Raw genomic sequence first — 21,131 nt, forward strand, 5'->3', positions numbered from 1 at the left:
CACCTCGGCTCGGGACCGCCCACAGACAAAGCTGAACCCCGGCTGCAGCAGAGCCGACACAGTCTTGTTAACCAAAGAGGAGCTCACAGCTTCAGTGTACACCAACTTTCTTGTGTGGATGTAACTATGGGTTTAAATCGGATCTCCGGTTGATTCTGCATTTTACCATGACCTTAAATATACACTAGGGAAGCACAATTTGACAAGGCAGCTCAACTCGACAGAACACCGGTCAAAGTGGAAGCCGTTTGCGTCAGATTTTATGATATAGAGCGACTATGGGGCTCCCTATCTCCTTAGAAGGCCTTTTTTTCCCGGCTGTATCCCAATTCACTAGCCGGGGCAGCGATAGTGTATTGAACCGCGACCCTGATGTTACCAGTTCGATCGCGCGTGAGGAGTGATGTGTTTATTTATTTCTTTTTTCGTTTCTTATTGGCTTTTCGTGTTTCATTTTCCAAAAACAGATTTTGTTTTGTGGCCTGCCACGTGATGGTTTGGAAAATATCTGGCCCAGGGCCAAAACTAATTGCCAACCCCTCCTGGCAGGGTATGCAGCTACAGTGTAAAGTATGCAGCTACAGCATAGAGTACTATGTAGTACTGCAGGCATTGCTACTGCTTGTGGTACTTGGCTAAGGTGTAGAAAAAGTAGCTATGGTGTAGAGTACTTTGCTATGTCCTAGGATAGGTGGCTACATCATAGGGTACACGGCTATGGCGATATGTATGTGGCTACGGCATAGGGTACTAGTTATAACTTGGCTACACTTTGGGCTACAGTCTAGAGTATGATGTATGCTACTGCATAGGGTACTCTATTACTGCATAGGGTACTCTATTACTGTGTAGGGTACTTGGCTACAATGTTGGTAGTGCAGAAATGACACAGGGTAGTACATGTCTACAGCGTTAGGTATGTGGCTTTGGCGTAGGATACTCTACTACTTCGTAAGGTAGGTGGCTACAGTGTAGGGTATGCTGCTAAGGTGTAGGGTACTTTGGATACATTGCTATGATATAGAGTATGTAGTTACGGTGTAGGGTATATTGCTACTGCACAGTGTACTCGGCTACAGTGTAGAGTACTTGGTTACAGTCTAGGGTAGATGAGTACGCCATTAAATAGGGTATGCTAATACGTTGTGTAAGGTATGGCATAGGATACATTTTTGCAGCATAGAGTATGTAGTTACGGTGTAGGGATTATTGCCATTGCAAAGTGTACTCTACTATGGTTTATGGCACTTGAATATGATGTAGGGTACTTGGCTATGTCCTACAGTACAGTTTCATGGCTTAGAGTAAATAATTACGGTGTAGGGTTTTTGACTATACCATAGGGTATGAGACAGTGAGATGGTGTGAAGTATGCACATAGGGAACTCAGCTACAGTGTCGGGTACGCGGCTACGGTGTAAGGTACTCCCCTATAGTGTGGGTAATGCACATATGGCTTAGGGTACTCAGCTACGGTGTAAGGTACTCCCCTATAGTGTGGGTAATGCACATATGGCTTAGGGTACTCAGCTACGGTGTAAGGTACTCCCCTATAGCGTGGGTAATGCACATATGGCTTAGGGTACTCAGCTACAGTGTAAGGTACTCCCCTATAGTGTGGGTAATGCACATATGGCTTAGGGTACTCAGCTACGGTGTAAGGTACTCCCCTATAGTGTGGGTAATGCACATATGGCTTAGGGTACTCAGCTACGGTGTAAGGTACTCCCCTATAGTGTGGGTAATGCACATATGGCTTAGGGTACTCAGCTACGGTGTAAGGTACTCCCCTATAGTGTGGGTAATGCACATATGGCTTAGGGTACTCAGCTACGGTGTAAGGTACTCCCCTATAGCGTGGGTAATGCACATATGGCTTAGGGTACTCAGCTACAGTGTAAGGTACTCCCCTATAGTGTGGGTAATGCACATATGGCTTAGGGTACTCAGCTACGGTGTAAGGTACTCCCCTATAGTGTGGGTAATGCACATATGGCTTAGGGTACTCAGCTACGGTATAAGGTACTCCCCTATAGTGTGGGTAATGCACATATGGCTTAGGGTACTCAGCTACGGTGTAAGGTACTCCCCTATAGCGTGGGTAATGCACATATGGCTTAGGGTACTCAGCTACGGTGTAAGGTACTCCCCTATAGTGTGGGTAATGCACATATGGCTTAGGGTACTCAGCTAAGGTGTAAGGTACTCCCCTATAGTGTGGGTTATGCACATATAGCATAGGGTACTCAGCTACGGTGTAAGGTACTCCCCTATAGTGTGGGTAATGCACATATGGCTTAGGGTACTCAGCTAAGGTGTAAGGTACTCCCTTATAGCGTGGGTAATGCACATATGGCTTAGGGTACTCAGCTAAGGTGTAAGGTACTCCCCTATAGTGTGGATAATGCACATATGGCGTAGGGTACTCATCTATGGTGTGAGGTACTCTGCTATGGTGTAGGGATTGTGGATATGGCATAGGGTAATTGACTGCTGTGTAGTGTACTCAGCTAAGGTGTAAGGTACTCCCCTATAGTGTGGATAATGCACATATGGCGTAGGGTACTCATCTATGGTGTGAGGTACTCTGCTATGGTGTAGGGATTGTGGATATGGCATAGGGTAATTGACTGCTGTGTAGTGTACTCAGCTAAGGTGTAAGGTACTCCCCTATAGTGTGGATAATGCACATATGGCGTAGGGTACTCATCTATGGTGTGAGGTACTCTGCTATGGTGTAGGGATTGTGGATATGGCATAGGGTAATTGACTGCTGTGTAGTGTACTCTGCTACAGTGTAAGGTACTCCCCTATAGTGTGGGTAATGCACATATAGCATAGGGTACTCAGCTTCTGTATAGGGTCCACAGATACAGCGTTCAGTATGTGGCTACAGCTTAGGCAAAGTGCCTACGTCAAAAGGTACTCGGCTACAGCAGTAGGGTATAGAAGCAATAGTTGGCCTGTTGTAATAGGGTAGAATAGGTCACATGATCCAGTCATGGAAATCACACTAAGCTTTTTAACAGGATTCTGAAGCACATCAGTGTAGATTCTGAACATATAGTTAAATTAAATGCACTGTCCCTCTGTCCCTCCTCAGTCCCGCTGTCCTCCCCCTGCAGCCGCAGTCACCCAGCCTGCCCGTCGTCCCCCTCGTCTTCAGCAGCAGTAAATCTTCATTCTGCTTGTAAATATTTTGTCCCCCTGGCAGCAGTGTGAGTGTAATTCAGCGCCGCTCAGACCGACACACATATTTTACATGATAAATCTGAGTGTGGACGGGTTGGTAGCGCGGTGCGCGGCGCCCTGGTAACCGGAGTTCAGTTCCAAACGCTGGAGGTTTAATACTGCGGATCTTAACGACGGAGCCCGGAGAGACACTGTTTATACAAACAGATGAGCGGAGAGATTACCGCTGTTTTCTTTTTCTGTTTTCTTAGTTATTACGAAAAAAAAACCCCGTCATTTATTATAATATTTAATATTTCTATTTTTTTTTTATTTTTTCTATTTCCCTGTTTAGCTCATTGATCTTTATCACTGTTTTTGCTCATTTTCACCGCTTTCTTTTGCGCTGCCTTTTATTCTCACTCTCTCTTTTTTAGTTTTATACTACTTTTTCACTCCTTTTAACCTTTTCAGTCTCATCCTTCATCTTTTATCACTTTTTCTTTCTCTTTCTTATGTTTTCTGTGCTCTTTTTCTCATGATTTCTCTCTTACTGCACTCTTTATCTTTTTCTTGGCCTAGTTGTTTCTCATTTTTTGCTGTCTTGCACTCTTTCTATTTCTTTCTCTTGCTGTCTCATTCTCTTCTATCTCTATCTCTTGCTGTCTCACTCTCTTTATCTCTTTCTCTTGCTGTCTCACTCTCTTTATCTCTTTCTCTTGCTGTCTCACTCTCTTTCTATCTCTTTCTCTTGCTGTTTCCCTTTCTATATCTCTCTTGCTGTCTCACTCTCTTTCTGTCTCTGTCTTTCTGTCTCCCTCTCTTTCTATTTCTCTTTCTTGCTGTCTCTCTCTTTTATCTCTCTCTTTTGCTGTCTCGCTCTCTTTCTATCTCTTACTTTTGCTGTCTCACCCTCTATTTATCTCGCTCTCTTGCTGTCTCACTCTCTTTCTATTTCTCTTGCTGTCTCACTCTCTTTCTATATCTTTCTCTTGCTGTCTCACTCTCTTTCTCTCTCTTTCTCTTGCTGTCTTCTCTCTTTGTATCTCTCTCTTGCTGTGTCACTCTTTCTATCTCTCTCTTGCTGTATCACTCTTTCTATCTCTCTCTTTCTGTGTCACTCTTTCTATCTCTCTCTTGCTGTCTCACTCTCTTTCTCTCTCCCTCTCTTGCTGTCTCACTCTTCTATCTCTTTCTCTTGCTGTCTCACTCTGTTTCTATATCCCTCTCTTGCTGTCTCACTCTGTTTCTATATCCCTCTCTTGCTGTCTCATTCTCTTTTTCTTGCTATCTCACTCTTCTATCTCTCTCTATCTTGCTGTCTCACTCTGTCTATATCTTTCTCTTGCTGTCTCACTCTGTCTATCTCTCTGGTCTCACTCTTCTTCAGTCTCTTTCTTTTCCTGTCCCACTTTTGTCTATTTTTGTCTGTTTTGCTCTTTCCTCTCCCTATCTTTTCTCTTGCTATCTTTTTGTTTCTCTGTTTCTTTTTCGTTTTTCTCTGTTTCTTGCTGTTTCTCTCTTGCTTTCACACTCTTTATATCTCACCTTGTCCTGCTGTATCACACTCTTTCCATCTCTTTTTTTCCTTGTTGCCTCACTCTTTATCTCTCTGTCTCTCTTTTGCTGTCTTACTTTCTTTCTGTCTCTGTCTTTCTCTTGCTGTCTCAATTTGTTTAAATCTTTCTTTCTCTTTTTGAATTTCTCTTTCTCATTTTCTCTCCACTTACTTTAGATGAACAGTAAAGTATGGTATGTATAGTGAGGTAGGATGATATATGGTGAGGTATTGTGAGGTATGGTGATGTACAGTGAGGTATAGTGAGATGGTGTAATATAGGAGGTATGGTGAGACGTGGTGATGTGCGTTAGGTACAGTGAGGTATGGTGAGATATAGTGATGTGTGGTAATGTATGGATAGATATAATGAGGTATTGTGAGGTATGGTGAGATGTGGTTATGATACGGTTATGGAGCATCTCTATTCTCTCTCAGGCAGTTGTATGCTTATACACACTGTGCACGGGTTTCCTTAATTATCTCTAATTTTTCAATTCTGTATGTGATTCATAATTTGTGATCAGTTTTCTCTCTCTTTTTCTCTCTCTCTCTTTGTCTCTTTTTCTCTCTCTCTCTCAGGTCCATGAGAAGTTACAGCATTATGAGGAGAGCTGTCCCGCTCCAGTTCTGGACACTGCCGGTGCTCTCGCTCAGGGTGTAAGTATATATACCATATACACTCTCTCTTTTACCTCTCTCTCTATCGCTCACATTCTCTCACTTTCTCTCCCAGTCTTAATAATGCTCACACAATCCTGCTTTAAATGAGCAGTTTTTCTCCCATAAGCCACTGAATACAACTAAACTAAATTCTGTACTGAAACATTGCACTTCATTCTTTTCCACCCAGACAAAAACCGAATGTCCTGCATTTGTCTTGTCTTGTCTTGTGGAGATGACCAGCAGAGTGTCATGGTGTCATTGCTGCACCACCTGCCCCTCCTCCACCTTTCTGTAGACATACGATAAAATACGATGTAAAGTTGACTAGTTATCCATCAGCAGCAGTTAGGTTGCTGAACTTTTAGCGATCCACTGCTATAACGCTTTAGATATACCTATATTAGGAGGTTAAAAAATTGCCCCAATTCTTTTATTAGGGGGGGATTTTACACTTACCCTGTGGAGCTGTGGAGCGCTAACGCTAGCGCTAATGCTCACTAAGGTCAAAGTTCAGCATTGCAGAAAAAGGCATGTAATGAACTCGCGCAACCGAGGAAAAACTGTAGTCCAAACAACAATAAACACAGATGAGTGACTGATATTAAAAAAAATGTGAATAATCTTACCTGTACAACACTTCCCTACACTTATGTATAGATATGCATTTATTTTTAATATTTATCCTATTTTGCCCCAATTTACTAATCCTGATTAGGACTCCCCTCATCACTAGTGATGCCCCAACACACTAGGAGAGTGAAGTCTAGCACACACCTCCTCCGATACATGTGAAGTCAGACTCCTCCTCTTTTTGAACTGCTGCTGATGCTGCAGCATTACCGAGTAGCATCACAGCACAGCGCTAACGCTCGGAGGAAAGTAGTGCAGCGACTCGGTTCTGATACATCAGCTCACAGACGCAGCCTTGTGCTGATCCACATCACCATAGGAGTGATGAGGGGAAAGAGAGAGCGCCATCTACTGTACCCACCCAGAGAGAGAGAGCAAGAACAATTGTGCTCTCTCGGGGCTCCGGCAGCTGATGGCAAGCTGCGTGACCTGAGTCTGCAGTGTGTAAGCGCCTTTACACTTGAAATCAAGGGGTAGGGTACTAAAGAGAAATGGGATTCGGCCTTGGATTAGATCATGGGCAAAATGAGCAGATTGGGAAATACAGAACCTTATAAAAATAAACATTTAATGTCCGCGAGCATTTAAGGCCTCCACATGTTCATGTTTAGTGCGGACACACACACAGTCACACACACACACACACACACACACTTGCACATCCTGTGCTGTGTCTAGTCTGAGAGAGACATGAGGAGTAATGTGTCAGTGGAGGAGAGCGAGAAGATGGATGGATGTCTGGAGCAAGCAGACTGCAGATGAGGCGTGATTGTGCCTGTGTGTGTGTGTGTGTGTGTGTGTGTGTGTGTCTGTATAACACATTAGTCATCAGTATTATAAAACACTCAGCGTTTAAACTCTTGATGGCTTTTATAGTGTAAACTGAGTCCTGTATCAACAACCCACTGATACACAGAGATGCATCACACACTAACACACACACTAGCACACACACACACACACACACACACACACACAGAGCCTGTGTAAACAGTGGGAGTTTACTCTGGATGTGATCAGAGAAAGCAGCAGAAGAACAGAAGAAGAAGACCAGAGCTGGTTCTGTGAAGACCATTAGCGGGTCAACACTCCCATTCAGCAGGGCATCAGCTCCCCATCACCCGCTCTCTAATAACCTCCTCCTCCTCTGTGTAAGATTTTTTAAGAAGCTACAGTATTATTATAATAATTATATGTATTATTCTCTCAGATTTCTACTGTTTTTTCAATTCTGTATTTCACAAATCCACCAATACCTTCATCTTCTGGGCCAGTTCTGTCTCTTAGTGCTGTTTTTATGTTTATATAAATGTGTAATCGATGCTTAACTAACATTCAAATTAATGAGCCCCATCAAGTCAAGAGAGAGTCAAGAGGCTTTTACTGTCATTACATCTGAGTACAGGTACACAGTGTAATGAAATTACGTTCCTCCGGAACCATTTTCAGTTCTGTCTCTGTGCGTTGAGAAGTCTGACTGCCTGGTGGATGAAGCTGTTGCAGAGTCTAGTAGTGGAGGCTCAGATGCTCCTGTATCTTCTGCCGGACGGCATCAGAGCGAAGAGTCCGTGTGAGGGATGGGTGGGGTCGTCCACAATGCTGGTGGATTTGCGGATGCAGCGTGTGGTGTAGATCTCGGCGATGGAGGGACGAGGGACTCCGATGATCTTCTCAGCTGTCCGCATTATCCGCTGTAGGGTCTTGCGGTCAGAGGTGTTGCATCTATTGTATACCCTATGCAAAGCGCATTGTGATGCTCATTGCTATCTTACACCCCATCAACAGTTTATTTTCACGCCTTGTGCCTGCTCTGTTAAAATAGCGTCAGAGTTATTAGAAATAAATCTACACCGATTCTCATCGGCGTAAAATACAGCTGCGCAACTGACTTATTAAAACCCTGACAACAGTCAACAGTCAGCCATCCATATCTCTCTTCTTAGCCACGCAGGTATGCTAAGGACATACTGCAGAGGGCAAACCTGACTTTTAACGCAACAATAAAATTAAAGAATAAAGAATAAAATATAATTACTGTCCCCTTAAATTAGCTCCTGGTGTATCTTCACAGTCTGAACGAGCAGATCAGTATCTGTCTCTGCTGAGACGCACAAAAGCGTCGCACCAAAGTCAGAGCTCACCTGCCTGTCTCTTAAAGGGAATGTGATACAAGTGATACACTGATTGGTTTATTTCAGGTTACGCCCAAAATTAACCACACCCACGATTAATTAAGAGAATTAGTACATGCCTTTTGCGTACCTATTATGACCTACCCTAAAGCTAAAATTAGACCGTTCTATATACAGTAACCTGACATATCTCTTAGCTAGCGGTTTGTTTTACGACGCCATAGTTGGACAGTGCCATCGTTCAATTTTAAATCCATTTTAAATTTGTTGTTTTAATTACGAAAAAACAAAAAAAACAAAACTCATATATAATGTTCCCAGTCCCCAGCCATGAGGCAAAGCAACCACTTTATTGGTCACAGGTAAGTGATCATTGGCTGTTCCTAACCATGTGACCTACTTTCCTAGCAATCCTAACAATACCAAAGACACACAACAATCCCTAAATCTAAAAATGCACGAGTTTATAAGGCTCTACCCACCCAGCCAGAGCAAGAACAGCTGTGCTCTCCCGGGGCTCTGGCAGCTGATGGCAAGCTGCATGACCGGGATTCGAACCAAAAAAAACTAAAAGAAGAAGAAAAATGCTAGCAATTTCAACAGATGCTTTTTGTAGGTGCTTGGACCCCTGAAAACAACCAGCCTTCCAGTTCAGGGCCGGATTCTTCCAGAACCGATTAGCTTTGATGAATTTCTGCTTCCTGCTGTCTTCCGTCCCACTGAGCTGTTTCAGTAAAGTCGTGGCCTTCGTTCCGGAACTTTCTCCACCCGCGTCTCAAATGCAGCCCTCAGATTTACACTTCCCTTCCTGCGTCCCGCAAGGTCCCACACGCGGATAACCCGATATCTGAGAGTGTGTGTGTGTGTGTGTGCGTGTGTGTGTGTGTGAGTGCCCCATTAAAGAGGTGAATGGCCAGAGCTGCCAAATGACTTAAAGCAGGCAGTGTATTTTTCGGCGGTATCGTTTTCTCTGTGCACCGGGGTCCTGAGCGCTCGGGCTGGTTAACCGCCGCCGCCGTCGCTGCTCATTCTGAGTGTTAAATTTCTCTAATGGACCTTTAATTTATAGTTTAACATAAAAGGACGTTTTAACCTCCGTCTGGCCCAAAGATGCTGTCTAGAACTATCACAGCAGGTGGGGCTCACTAATGCTCATTTATACTGTCTCTCTTTATACCAGCACACACACACACACACACACACACACACACACACACACACACACTTACACACACATATTACTATTTTCACTCTCCTCTGTATCTCTTAATGTCTCTTCTTTGTCTTCTTTTCCAATGCTGAATCTCTCTATCCTCACAGACTGGGGTTTAATAGGAGTGCAGTTCCTCCTTTTGGCCACAGAGTGGAGATAAAGAAAGGACTGAACATTTTACAGATCTCTGCTCCGAACCAGCAGCAGGTCATTAGTTGCATCCACTTAGAATCATCACCTAGACCAGTGGTTCTCAAAGACCAAACTAAAACGTCCATTTACCTCCTACAAGCCATTTCCCATGAACACCTGTACCAAACAAATGCCCAGTACACAGTTCTACGCAGTAATCTGATGTGTAATCCACACATACATGTCGACATATCTTTCTCTGCTTTTGCAATCAGTATGTTAATATTATGGTAAGTTGTTTGATTGAATCTCAGAAGGATTTAGAGAGAGGAAAAACATCAAGAGCACCAATCAGTGAACTACAGTGTTTACTAGGGGTGACCTGCAATAGTCGCTGATTCGACTATTTGATTCGGAGGACCTCTATTCGACTATTAACCTCATAATCGAATGTACTATTCTGACTGCATGGCGGTGCCCAAGGCTGCTACGCATTAGTTGTTATAGGAAATGCCTTTGTTTTTGTAATATATTGCCTTTTGTCAAATAAAATCGTCCTAATTTCTGTTTTTTTTTTTTTTTTTTTTTATTACGTGTGCGCATTAACAGTAGGCTTCTTACACATTAATATATCACCCCCTGCAGTTGCACAATCCAAATGAGCAGAGCTGAACACGCTACAGGGCCGTCAGCGTCTGCCGGTGTGTTTGCTTTAAGAAGCTCTCCTTTCTCGGCGCCGAGTGGTCCAGCGGTCTAAGGCGCTGCCACTATGAGCAGGAGGTTGCAGGTTCGAACCCCAGCTCATGCAGCTTTGCCATCAAGCTGCCGGCGTCAGAGGGAGCAAAATTGGCCCTGCTCCCTCTGGGTGGGTAGATGGCGCTCTCTCCCCACATCACTCCTAGGGTAATGTCTGCAGCACAGGGCGTCTGTGAGCTGATGTACCAGAACCGAGTCGCAGCGCTTTCCTCCAAGCGCACTGGCTGCTCGGCAATGCTGCATCAGCAGCAGCTCGAAAAGAAGCGGTGGCTGGCTTCACATGTATCGGAGGAAGCATGTGCTAGTCTTCACCCTCCTGGTGTGTTGTGGCATTACTAGTGATATGGGGAGTCCTAATGAGTGGGTTGGGTAATTGGCCGTGTAAATTGGGGAGAAAAATGGGAAAAATTAGAAATAAAATTAAAAAAAAAAAAAAAGAAGCTCTCCTTTCTCTCTAATGCGCAAAGAGAAGAGGCGTATTCGGCGGTAGCAGAATTAGCCGAGAGTCTCACTGACAGGTCATCCCTGGAGAAAAGTGACATGATGGTGGATGCTGGGCCGACTGTGCCCAGACATAAAGACACAGTGATGGCTATGCTGCTGGCCAGTGATGAGGATGAGGAGGACCAGGCGGAGGATGAAAACAGTGAGATGAAGGCTTATACAAAAGACTTTGATCAATAAAATACTAAAAATATTTAAAATGAATAAAAAATAATTAATATAAAATAAAAACTCATTTAAAACACAATCAAAGGCTATCTAATAGTGCGCAGAATAATATCAGTTTCAGTTAGTTTCAGTTTCAAATAACTGAAACAGCTCCCCGAAATCTCAACCTATCCTTTATATTTGACAATATTTGATTAACTTTACAGGTCCTCACTCATCTTAATTTATTTTACTAAACTGAGTTTTTATATTATTAAAGCCTCGCGCTGAATTCAGCTCCGAGCTGCGGAAGAGAGAGAGAGAGAGAGAGAGAGAGAGAGCGTAGCGTGGCGCGGCGCATTTTGCCTGATTTCTCTTGATTAAACACAATAAATATGTGAATTTAATACGTTTTAGTACCATATATTTTAATTCACTTGATATGACCTTATTTATTAAAACGTTTTTTTTTTTTTTTATCGCAATGCCCTTGTGACTGACGCTAAACTGTTTGATCCAGCTGTTATATTATATTATGTTATATTAATACCATTTTAACGTTTTTCGTTTCTATGTTTTGAAATTTGTTATATTATATTTTTGTCAACATTTTGGGTTTATTTTTGTTTGTTATTGAAATTACATAATTTATTTTCTTTTGTAATTTTTTTTGTATACTTTTTTTTGCACAGTGCCTGTCTAAGGAATTTAGCCAACACATTTCCCAACTGATGTTTTAGTTTTTTTCCTTTGAAGTGGAAAAAAAGTCCAGAAGAGAACGGGGATCCCGTTTATGGTGCTCTAGGAAAAAAATTATTCGACTATTAGTCGACTAAAGGGAAAATCTGATGAATCAGATTCGACTATAAAAATCCTTAGTTGAAGGCACCTCTAGTGTTTACTACCTTATTTATCTATGAACTGTAGTGCAGAAACTGTAGTGAACTCTTTTTCGCTGCAAACAAACGTTCCTGGTTCAGGAATCTGCTTTTGTTGGTGGAAATGCAGCAAACGGTTCAAAAAAACAGACAGATGCGGGTTCCATGCCCATGCAAAAAGCATTAAGGGGGACTTTTTAGAGTTTTCAGACTTTCTTTTCCCTATGAAATGACTGGTCACCCTGGTGCATCTATCTATCTATCTATCTATCTATCTATCTATCTATCTATCTATCTATCTATCTATCTATCTATCTATCTATCTATCTATCTATCTATCTATCTATCTATCTATCTATCTATCTATCTATCTATCTATCTATCTATCTATCTATCTATCTATCTATCTATCTATCTATCTACACCAAAGTTACTCCAAAAGGGCATGGACAACTCATCCACTAGATCACAAAAGAACCCACAACAACATTTAAAGAACTGCAGTATACCACCAAGAAGGACCAACCACATCCAACAGGATTAACTGTGGACGCTGTAAGAGGAAGCTGTCTGAAAGGGATGTTAGGGTGCTAACCCGGATTGTATCCTATCTATCCATCCATCCATCCATCCAGCCATCCAGTCAGCCAGCCAGCGCTGTTATGGGCCCTGCATTGTTTAATATTGTATATTTGTATTTAAACAATTTTTCTATATCATGCACCCTTGTGTTTTGCATCTGTCCAAAACTTTCAGGACAGTGTTCTGTGGAACCTTTTAAGTGACGTTGGTCTTGTTGTTTAGTGGCGTAAAGCTAACACGTTACATAAGCTCCTGCCTCTGAATGCATTCAAATCCTCACAGCAATGCTCCAAATGTGTAGTAGAAAGTATTCTCTGGACAGTAGTGAAACAGTTGAGCAATCTGTGATTGAGCTTTTGTCACGGTAGGGTTTTACTACAGTACTACTGTAACATACAGCTCTGGAAAATATTAAGAGATCACTTCAGTTTTTGAATCAGTTTCTCTGATTTTACTATTTATAGGTTTATATTTGAGTAAAATGAACATTGTTGTTTTATTCTATAAACTACAGACAACATTTCTCCCAAATTCCAAATAAAATAATTCTAATTTAGAGCATTTATTATCTGCAGAAAATGAGAAATGGCTGAAATAACAAAAAAAGAGATGCAGAGCTTTCAGACCTCAAATTATACAAAGAAAACAAGTTCATATTTATAAAGTTTAAGAGTTCAGAAATCAATATTTGGTGGAATAATCCTGGTTTTTAATCACAGTTTTTTTCATGCAGCTTGGCATCATGTTCTCCTCCACCAGTCTTACACACTGCTTTTGGATTGCTTTTAAGTGGTCTCTTATTTCTTTCCAGAGCTGTAGATTATCAGTCTTATTTTGGCTCACAATGTATGCAGAGAGTGTGTGTGTGTGTGTGTGTGTGTTAGATATATGGTGCACCGTCAGAGCTGTTAACAGTTTGGTAAGCTGCTTGATGTATACTTGGAAAGAACTACTGTGATAACTATGACCCTAAACCTCTCTCTCACACACACACACACACACACACACACACATACACACACATACACACACGTACAGGGGTACAAGCTGTACATCAAAACCTGTGACCCCAGTCATGCTCGCTCTCTCCACACCTGTGTACTGATCACTCCCGCAGACACAGACTATCCATATTCTGTGTGTGTGTGTGTGTGTGTGTGTGTGTGTGTGTGTGTGGTGGGAGAGTGAGCGAGTGTGTGTTTATGTACTTCTCTGTGGGTCACTCTGGTCATTACTCACCGCGCTGTCACCTCCCATCGGGTCGGTTATTACCAGTGGAAAAGTCTACTGATGATCATCGGGGGGTGTTCTTAACACATCAATTACACACACACACACACACACACACACACTGATCCCAGTCGCATCAGTAAGGTTGTAGTGAGAGTGAGAGGTCATCTTGTTTGTGCAGCTGAGCATCTCAATTCTTCACAGCTGCAGTGAGACAATGAGGGACCATCTTTATATATATATATATATATATATATATATATATATATATATATAGACTATATATATATAACATAAAAGTGTTAAAAACAAACCAAAAATACTCTGTGAAGAAGCATTAAGATGCTCTTATCTGAGGAGTCATTAACTTGTGGTTTCTAAGGCTGGTAACTCTGATGAACTTATCTGCTGTGGTCCTGATGAGTGCCAGTTTCATCATCGTAACGGTTTTGATGGTCCTTTTTTGAGACTGCACTTGAGGATACCTTTAAAGTGCTAGCAATTGAGTTTGGATTGATTTTAATTAGTTTATTGTGACTTGGAAGTACTTTCATTTGCATTTTCAATGTAGCTGAACATTTACAAAAACAGGGATTGGCATGACTAAGTCAAATCAATTAATGAAACTAAATCAATGAATGAAAAATAAAAATAGATAAAAAAGTGGTTTAATTAATAAGAAATAAAGTAAGGTTAATACAACAAGAAAACAGTTAGTTGAGTAGTTCTTGCTTCTCATAATCTGGATTCGAACATTACTCCAATATTCTCTATTCACTGTATACCTGTAACTCTACCTCTTCACTACTTTACTTTAACTGATGCTCTCAAACACTTTATTAAGAGACAAGAAATTCAAGTAATTAACTCTTGATGAGTTCAGCACAGCTGTTAACTGAAAGCTAGTTCATTTTGAATGATCTGTGATATTTCGATGTGTGTAAATGAAAATGTAAAACTCCTGTCTCTCTCTGTCTCTTTCTCTCTCTCTCTCTCTCTGTCTCTCTCTCTCTCTCTCTCAGGTGTTGGAAGAGCTGCAGGGTAAGGTGTTGAGTGTGGAGGTCAGAGAGCTGCTGAAGCTGCTGTCCAAACCACACATAAAGGTGAGCTAAGCATCTCTAATTTTTAGTTGCTGAATAGTTTCCTTGGTATTTTATATGAGGTTTATATAAGATAACCTAATGAAGGAATGTTTGCCTTAATCATGGATAAAGACAGTTTTATCAGCATTGTGTATCATAGATTTTGCATCGTGTCAAATCCTGCACTGGCCCACCTGTCTCTCTCTTTCTCTCTCATATATATATATATATATATATATATATTTTTTTTTTTATAAATGATCAGTTTTTTTAATTTTATCAAATTGAAAACCTGTAGAATATAATCAAGAGGAAGATGGATGATCACAAACCATCAAACTAAACTGAACTGCTTGAATTTTTGCACCAGGAGCGTTAAAGTAAAGCATAAAGTTATCAAAAAGCAGTGTGTAAGACTGGTGGAGGAGGAGAACATGATGCCAAGATGCATGAAAACTGTGATTAAAAAACAAACCAAGTTTATTCCACCAAATATTGATTTTTTTATTATTCTTATTATTATTCTTCTTCTTATTATTATTATTATTATTTGAGGTCTGAAAGCTCTGCATCTTTTTTGTTATTTCCACCATTTCTCATTTTTTTTCTGTAAATAAATGCTCTAAATGAGAATATTTTTATTTGGAATTTGTGAGAAATGTTGTCTGTAGTTTATAGAATAAAACAACAATGTTCATTTTACTCAAACATAAACCTATAAATAGCAAAATCAGAGAAACTGATTCAGAAACTGAGAAATGCTGATCCGAACAATCAATGATTTCTAAAGGAAAATCATGAAAATGATCAGTAGTTCCCAGACAGCCATATTTATCAGCTCTGGTCCGGTGTTGTTGGGTTATGTAAAGCGTGAGCAGGTGGTTGCTGTGGTTCTGAATGGCGTCTCTGTGTGATAGTAACTGTATCACTCTCAATTAGGGCTGAAATCGTCCGTTCCTTTGAGCAGACATAAATCAGCCTCTTTAAACACCGGCCTCGCCTCCAGGACCCCCTTTATGATTCACACATGAGAAAACACATTTCACTCGTATTAGACCCTCACGCAGACTAATACTGACAGTGATGAAAGCACCAATTACCACTTCCTACCTCCAAACCTGCTGAATACCAGAGGGAGCAGTGAGTAATAGCGCGAGTGTGTAAGAGTGAAGGATCAGCGAGAGTGGCTGAGAAAAACATCCAGCATTTTTTTTTTACAATGTTTTACTGCGATATTTAGATTTTAAGGTTGTGTAAACACAGTGGAACTGATGGATTTGGTTGTTATAAAACAGAAATAGCACTTTTTTTATTGTTTAGATGTTTTTTTTATGATCAGTATTTTATTTAACATTTTAAAGTACATTGTATTAGGGGTGGGCAATATTATATCGTATACAATATATCATGATACAGAAATATCATGATATTAAAAATCCATATCGTGATAACAGGGCTGTTCTGTTGTAAAAGTAGTCTATTATTTACTGTGAAGCTTTAGGTGTATTTATTGTATAATATAAGTTTTAGTTTGCAGTTTATATGCATGCACTAAATATTCTGCTATATTTTTTGCTGCATTATATTATTTTATGCTATATTATTTATTTTACCACATTATGATTATACTGTTATACTATTATACTATATTCCTGAAATGAATGAATTATTTTAGTTTTCCTATATCGCCAAGTATATCGTTATCGCAAAAATACCCTGAAATATCGTGATATTATTTTAAAGCCATATCGCCCACCCCTACATTGTATTATACAATTTACCAAGCCTGCTTAAAATATTCATTAGTAAGTAAAGGACAAGAAAAGAAAATTACACTATGTAATAACAAGTCTAACAAGTAATTGTAAGTCGCAAAGTAATTTTAATATAAAAAATATCAAATAATATTTTCAAAAAGAGAAAAAAATAATAAAAAATAATAAAATAAAATAAAGATAAATAAATATTAAAGTGGGGGGTTATAATGCTGCTGAAAAACATGTCCATTTTTAGTTAAGTAGAAATTTTAAACAGAAAAACTGTTCCTCACACCGTGCCAAAATTTCTGGATGAACGGACCAATAGGAAATCTTTAAAATGACCTGAAATAAACTCGTTTTACATTGACTTCCATTGGAACTTTAGAAGGTTTTTTCTCTCTCCTGTAAAGTTGCTGTTTTTGTGATACTTCTTTTTCATTGAACATTGACAATTTGTAGAATAATAGAAAAATAGAAGGTGCACAATAAAAAGCTCTGTAACACAATAATTAGTATTTTTAAGGCCAGATATCTATCTATCTACTCGCTAGATAATCTGTTAGCAAGCTGAAGGGATTGTAGCTTTTTAGCTTTTAGCCTTTCGCTTTAATCCAGTTTAATCTGTGAAGAACCTGTGAAAAATCTGTGAATTGTGACTTTTGAGCCTCTACAGTACCGTATTTTTCGGACCTTAAGGCCGATCAATGAACGTCTATTTTCTGGTCTGTTATCATTTTAAGCGACACTAGTAAGGAACAAGGGTGTTGCACAGTAATCTACAGAGATTTTTCTCCTGAAAACTGTTTATTTGGGTGAGTAAAGCTTCTGTTTAGTTACAGTAAGCATAGATTTCCAATATTTTCAACAGGGCGGTTAGCAGAAGCGCTTAGCGCTAGTAAATGCCACCTGATATCTCTAGACTGAGGAACCCTGAGGGTTCCGGTAACCCAGGGCGCTATCAGCTAGCAGTTTGTACCATGTAGCTTGTTTTAACATGTTAAACATGCAGACTACAGTCCAATATACTCACCTATGAATGGAGAAAGAGCTAGCGCTGCAGTTAGCGGCTAATGCTAATTCTGCTGCACCCAGCCTTAGTGCTGGAGAAACTTTACTGCCTTTAATACCTGACTGGTAGAATTCATACATATCATAGTGCCAAATATTCTGTATTTTTGAGTCTTACCAGATATCTTTCCTCTTACTAGAAAATCTTTAGGGTTTAACTTTTAGCATTTAGCATTAAATCAATTTAATCTCTGAACAACTGTCTGTTAATTGTGAAATTGTGACTTTTGACTTTTGAGCTTCTACAGTACATAATAGCATCAAATATATTGAAATAATCTGGAGAAATCCCTATATTATGGCATTAACTACTCAACTAAATAAAGAAATAAATACTTAAAGAAGTGGAGATCAGTCAATCTGAAATATTTCAAGAATCATCAGAAAATTTATGATGAAACTGGCTCTCATCAGGACTGCCCCAGATAAGTATTTTGGTTTGTTTAACACTTTTTAAGTTACTACATGATTCCTTATGTGTTCCCTTATGGTCTGGATCACTTCACTATTCATTTATTATGTAGAAAAACATTTCACAAAACTCCAAATAAATGCACAATATATTATTATGCTTATTTATTTATCTTTAAACAATTGAAACCGATTTAATGAGGTGAAAAATGGTAAAACGGTGACTTCAGTCATTTGGACATAGTTGTGTTTCGTTCCGAATGAGATGCATCGCAGCCACACTGCATTAAAACCTTAAACACCCAACTTAAAAGCCCATTTGCCTCCAACTAAAACCAGCCTGTGTGCAATTTCCCCCGAGCTGGAGTCCCCACACCGCCCACAGCGAACACCACCCCCCAGCTTCACCCTCAAAACAGCCCCATCCATCACCTGCAGCACTGTAGAACACCACCGGCCCACAGCCCGCCGTACCTGCTGACCTCAGGATGACCGGTCAATCAAAACAGAATAAAGCAGGTCAGAACTGCTCAGAATCTGCATGAGTAGCGTGAGAGTTCATTAGTGTTACTGGGCCTCTAAAAAAACACATCATCAGGCTTTCCTAAATAAAGAACAGGTACTGTATCTGCATACTGAACTCATTAGCAAAGAGAGAGCACGCTAATTACACTCAAATACACTCTCAGATACCCAAATACAATCAATCACATAAGCTCAAATACAATCAAATACTCTCAAATACTCTCAAATACAATCACATAAGCTCAAATACTCTCGAATACACTCTAAAGTACAATCACATAAGCACAGATACAATCAAATATTCTCAAATACTCTCAAATACACTCTCAAATACCCAAATACACTCAAATACTCTCGAATACACTCTAAAGTACAATCACATAAGCACAGATACAATCAAATATTCTCAAATACTCTCAAATACACTCTCAAATACCCAAATACACTCAAATACTCTCGAATACACTCTAAAGTACAATCACATAAGCTCAAATACAATCAAATACTCTCAAATACAATCACATAAGCTCAAATACAATTAAATACTCTTAAATACTCTCAAATACACTCTCAGATACCCAAATACAATCAATCACATAAGCTCAAATACAATCAAATACTCTCAAATACTCTCAAATACAATCACATAAGCTCAAATACTCTCGAATACACTCTAAAGTACAATCACATAAGCACAGATACAATTAAATATTCTCAAATACTCTCAAATACACTCTCAAATACAATCACATAAGCTCAAATACGATCAAATACGATCAAATACTCTCAAATACAATCACATAAGCTCAAATACAATTAAATACTCTTAAATACTCTCAAATACACTCTCAAATACCCAAATACACTCAAATACTCTCAATTACACTCTCAAATACAATCACATAAGCTCAAATACAATCAAATACTCTCAGATACACTCTCAAATACACTCAAATACTCTCAAATACAATCACATAAGCTCAAATACTCTCGAATACACTCTAAAGTACAATCACATAAGCACAGATACAATCAAATACTCTTAAATACACTCAAATACACTATCAAGTACAATCACATAAACTCAAATACAATCAAATACTCTCAAATACTCTCATACACTCTCAAATACAATCACATAAGCTCAAATACTTTCAAATACACTCTCAAATACAATAACAAGCTAAAACACCAGCTCAAACACTCTGAAATACTGTCAAACACTCTAATATACTCTCAAATACACTCAAATACTCTCAAATACACTCTCAAGTACAATCACATAAGCTCAAATACAATCAAATACTCTCAAATACCCTCAAATACACTCTCAAATACAATCACATAAGCTCAAATACAATCAAATACTCTCTAATACTCTCAAATACACTCTCAAATACACTCTCAAATACACTCAAATACAATCACATAAGCTTAAATACAATCAAATACCCTCAAATACTCTCAAATACTCTCAAATACACTTTCAAATACACTCTCAAATACAATCACATAAGCTCAAATACTTTCAAATACACTCAAAACTTAAATACAATCAAACACTCTCAAAGATAAACACTCTGAAATACTTTAAAATACTCTCAAATACACTCAGTTACACTCAAATACTCTCACATACTCTCAAATACACTTGGATACAAACACTCTCAAAATTTTAAATAGACTCAAAGGCTCTCAAACACTCTCAAACACACTCAAATACTTTCAAACTCTTTCAAATATTCTTAAATACACTCAGCTACACTAAAGTACACTCACATACTCTCAAATACTTTCAAATACAATGTGCAGGTGTGATGGATCACAGTATAAACCAAGGGAGTCAGAATGGTATATGTTTATACTTCTCTACATCCAATCACGATCAGATTCACTCTATCTGGATGGAGAGATTTATCTGGATAGGGGTTTTATTGAACGATGAGAAGCCGGAATGAAAACCAGCTGAAATGGAACAGGAGTAATGAGGCTGTTTTAGGATGTAAGGAGTAGAGAGTATAGTGTAATTGTTTAGGTGATGTGTGTGTGCTGTTGGTGGCGTTGGCGTGAGACTCTGCTCTTCGCGTGAGCCGCAGCATGTTTTAGGAAAAGTGTTGAGTTGCAGAACAGAGAGAGAGAGAGAGAGAGAGTGATGGAAAAATGAGACGTGGCTGAGATGGTTAAAGCCGGACGCTTTTATAATATTTATTCTGTAATATTTTATTCACTTCTTGCAGTAATACGCTCTGCTTCTGCTGCTGCTTCTGCTGCTGCTGACTGTTTGCACTTGCTAAGAGAGCAGATCTGTTATTGAGCTGAGGACGAATCCAGCTCTCTCTCTCTCTCTTATTCAATGTTTTTATTTTTCCCTACATTATAGATGAATAGTGAAGTGATCCAGACTATGAAGGAACACATAAGGAATCATGTAGTGACTTAAAATTACTGTAAAAAAAAAAACAACAAAAACCAAAATACTCTGTGAAGAAGCTTTAAGGTGCTCTTAAATTGCAGTTTCTTATGCTGGTAACTCTGATGAACTTATCCTGTACAACAGAGGAAACTCTTGCTCTTCTATCCTTTCCTGGGGTGCTCCTGGCGAGTGCCAGTTTCATCATTATAACGATTTTCTTTACTTAGTTGAGTAGTTAGTTGAGCTTCTCATAACCTGGATTAGAACATTACT

At 39.5% G+C, this 21,131-nt stretch overlaps 1 protein-coding gene across 3 annotated transcripts in view; it reads left to right on the top strand.

Moving 5' to 3' along the window:
- mpp7a (MAGUK p55 scaffold protein 7a) overlaps positions 1-21,131 on the top strand; it is a 272,588-nt gene that overhangs the window by 85,040 nt on the left and 166,417 nt on the right. For all 3 annotated transcript variants that reach the window (XM_049464563.1, XM_022670298.2, XM_022670297.2), the window contains exons 4-5: positions 5,312-5,389; positions 14,622-14,702. In XM_049464563.1, coding sequence (XP_049320520.1) covers positions 5,312-5,389; positions 14,622-14,702 — 159 coding nt within the window. The remainder of the gene's footprint in view (positions 1-5,311; positions 5,390-14,621; positions 14,703-21,131) is intronic.

The sequence above is a fragment of the Astyanax mexicanus genome, chromosome 15, assembly GCF_023375975.1.
Source record: "Astyanax mexicanus isolate ESR-SI-001 chromosome 15, AstMex3_surface, whole genome shotgun sequence".
Lineage (NCBI taxonomy): Eukaryota > Metazoa > Chordata > Actinopteri > Characiformes > Acestrorhamphidae > Astyanax > Astyanax mexicanus.